At 62.8% G+C, this 1,152-nt stretch overlaps 2 protein-coding genes across 2 annotated transcripts in view; both read right to left on the bottom strand.

The window, feature by feature from the left end:
• Positions 1–1,152, bottom strand: part of LOC130585008 (complement component receptor 1-like protein) — a 23,805-nt gene that overhangs the window by 5,720 nt on the left and 16,933 nt on the right. The window lies entirely within an intron of this gene.
• Positions 61–1,152, bottom strand: part of LOC130584997 (zona pellucida sperm-binding protein 3 receptor-like) — a 4,016-nt gene continuing 2,924 nt past the window's right edge. Inside the window, exon 3 of the mRNA XM_057385302.1 lies at positions 61–270. Coding sequence (XP_057241285.1) covers positions 62–270 — 209 coding nt within the window. The 3' untranslated portion in view covers position 61. The remainder of the gene's footprint in view (positions 271–1,152) is intronic.

Raw genomic sequence — 1,152 nt, 5'->3', positions numbered from 1 at the left:
AAAAAAAAAAAAAGCCCTGCTGGCCCTGCAGCACGAGCAGAGGGATTTGGAACGGTTTCATTCAATCGATTCTTTGCCGATTGTACTCACTCTGGCAGAGCTGCGACACCGGGGACCAGGTGAGGTTCTGGAGGCAGGTGATGGTTGGGGACACCCCAGGGATCAGGGTGAAGCCGTGTCTGCACGAGTAGGTCAGAGAGGTCCCCACCAGGAACTCGTTCCGGTGCTGGAGATCGGCGTATGCCACCGGGGGAGGGAAGGGACACTGCCCTGGGAGAGCAGGGGACAAAGGGGACACTCAGAACTGCGCTGGGACAGAGCAGGGGAGAAAGGGGACACTCAGAACTGCCCTGGGCAGAGGAGGGGACAAAGGGGACACTCAGAACAGCCCTGGGGAGAGCAGGGGACAAAGGGGACACTCAGAACTGCCCTCGGCAGAGCAGGGGACAGCGGGGACACTCAGAACTGCCCTGGGCAGAGCGGGGACAGTGGCAGGGGACACTCAGAACTGCCCTGGGCAGAGCGGGGACAGTGGCAGGGGACACTCAGAACTGCCCTAGGACAGAGCGGGGGACAAAGGGGACACTCAGAACTGCCCTGGGGAGAGCAGGGGACAGCGGGGACACTCAGAACTGCCCTGGGGAGAGCAGGGGACAAAGGGGACACTCAGAACTGCCCTGGGCAGAACAGGGACAACGGGGACACTCAGAACTGCCCTGGGACAGAGCAGGGACAGCGGGGACACTCAGAACTGCCCTGGGCAGAGCAGGGGACAAAGGGGACACTCAGAACTGCCCTGGGCAGAGCAGGGGACAGAGGGGACACTCAGAACTGCCCTGGGCAGAGCAGGGGACAACGGGGACACTCAGAACTGCCCTGGGGAGAGCAGGGGACAACGGGGACACTCAGAACTGCCCTGGGACAGAGCAGGGGACAGAGGGGACACTCAGAACTGCCCTGGGGAGAGCAGGGGACAGAGGGGACACTCAGAACTGCCCTGGGACAGAGCAGGGGACAGCGGGGACACTCAGAACTGCCCTGGGACAGGACAGGGGAGAACGGGGACACTCAGAACTGCCCTGGGACAGAGGCAGGGGACAACGGGGACACTCAGAACTGCCCTGGGGAGAGCAGGGGACAGTGGGGACACTC

The sequence above is a fragment of the Malurus melanocephalus genome, unplaced genomic scaffold (assembly GCF_030028575.1).
Source record: "Malurus melanocephalus ecotype Western Australia unplaced genomic scaffold, MMel_1.1 scaffold_808, whole genome shotgun sequence".
NCBI lineage: Eukaryota > Metazoa > Chordata > Aves > Passeriformes > Maluridae > Malurus > Malurus melanocephalus.
The sequence above is the reverse complement of the archived record's forward strand: the minus strand, read 5'-3'. Positions and strand labels throughout refer to the sequence as shown.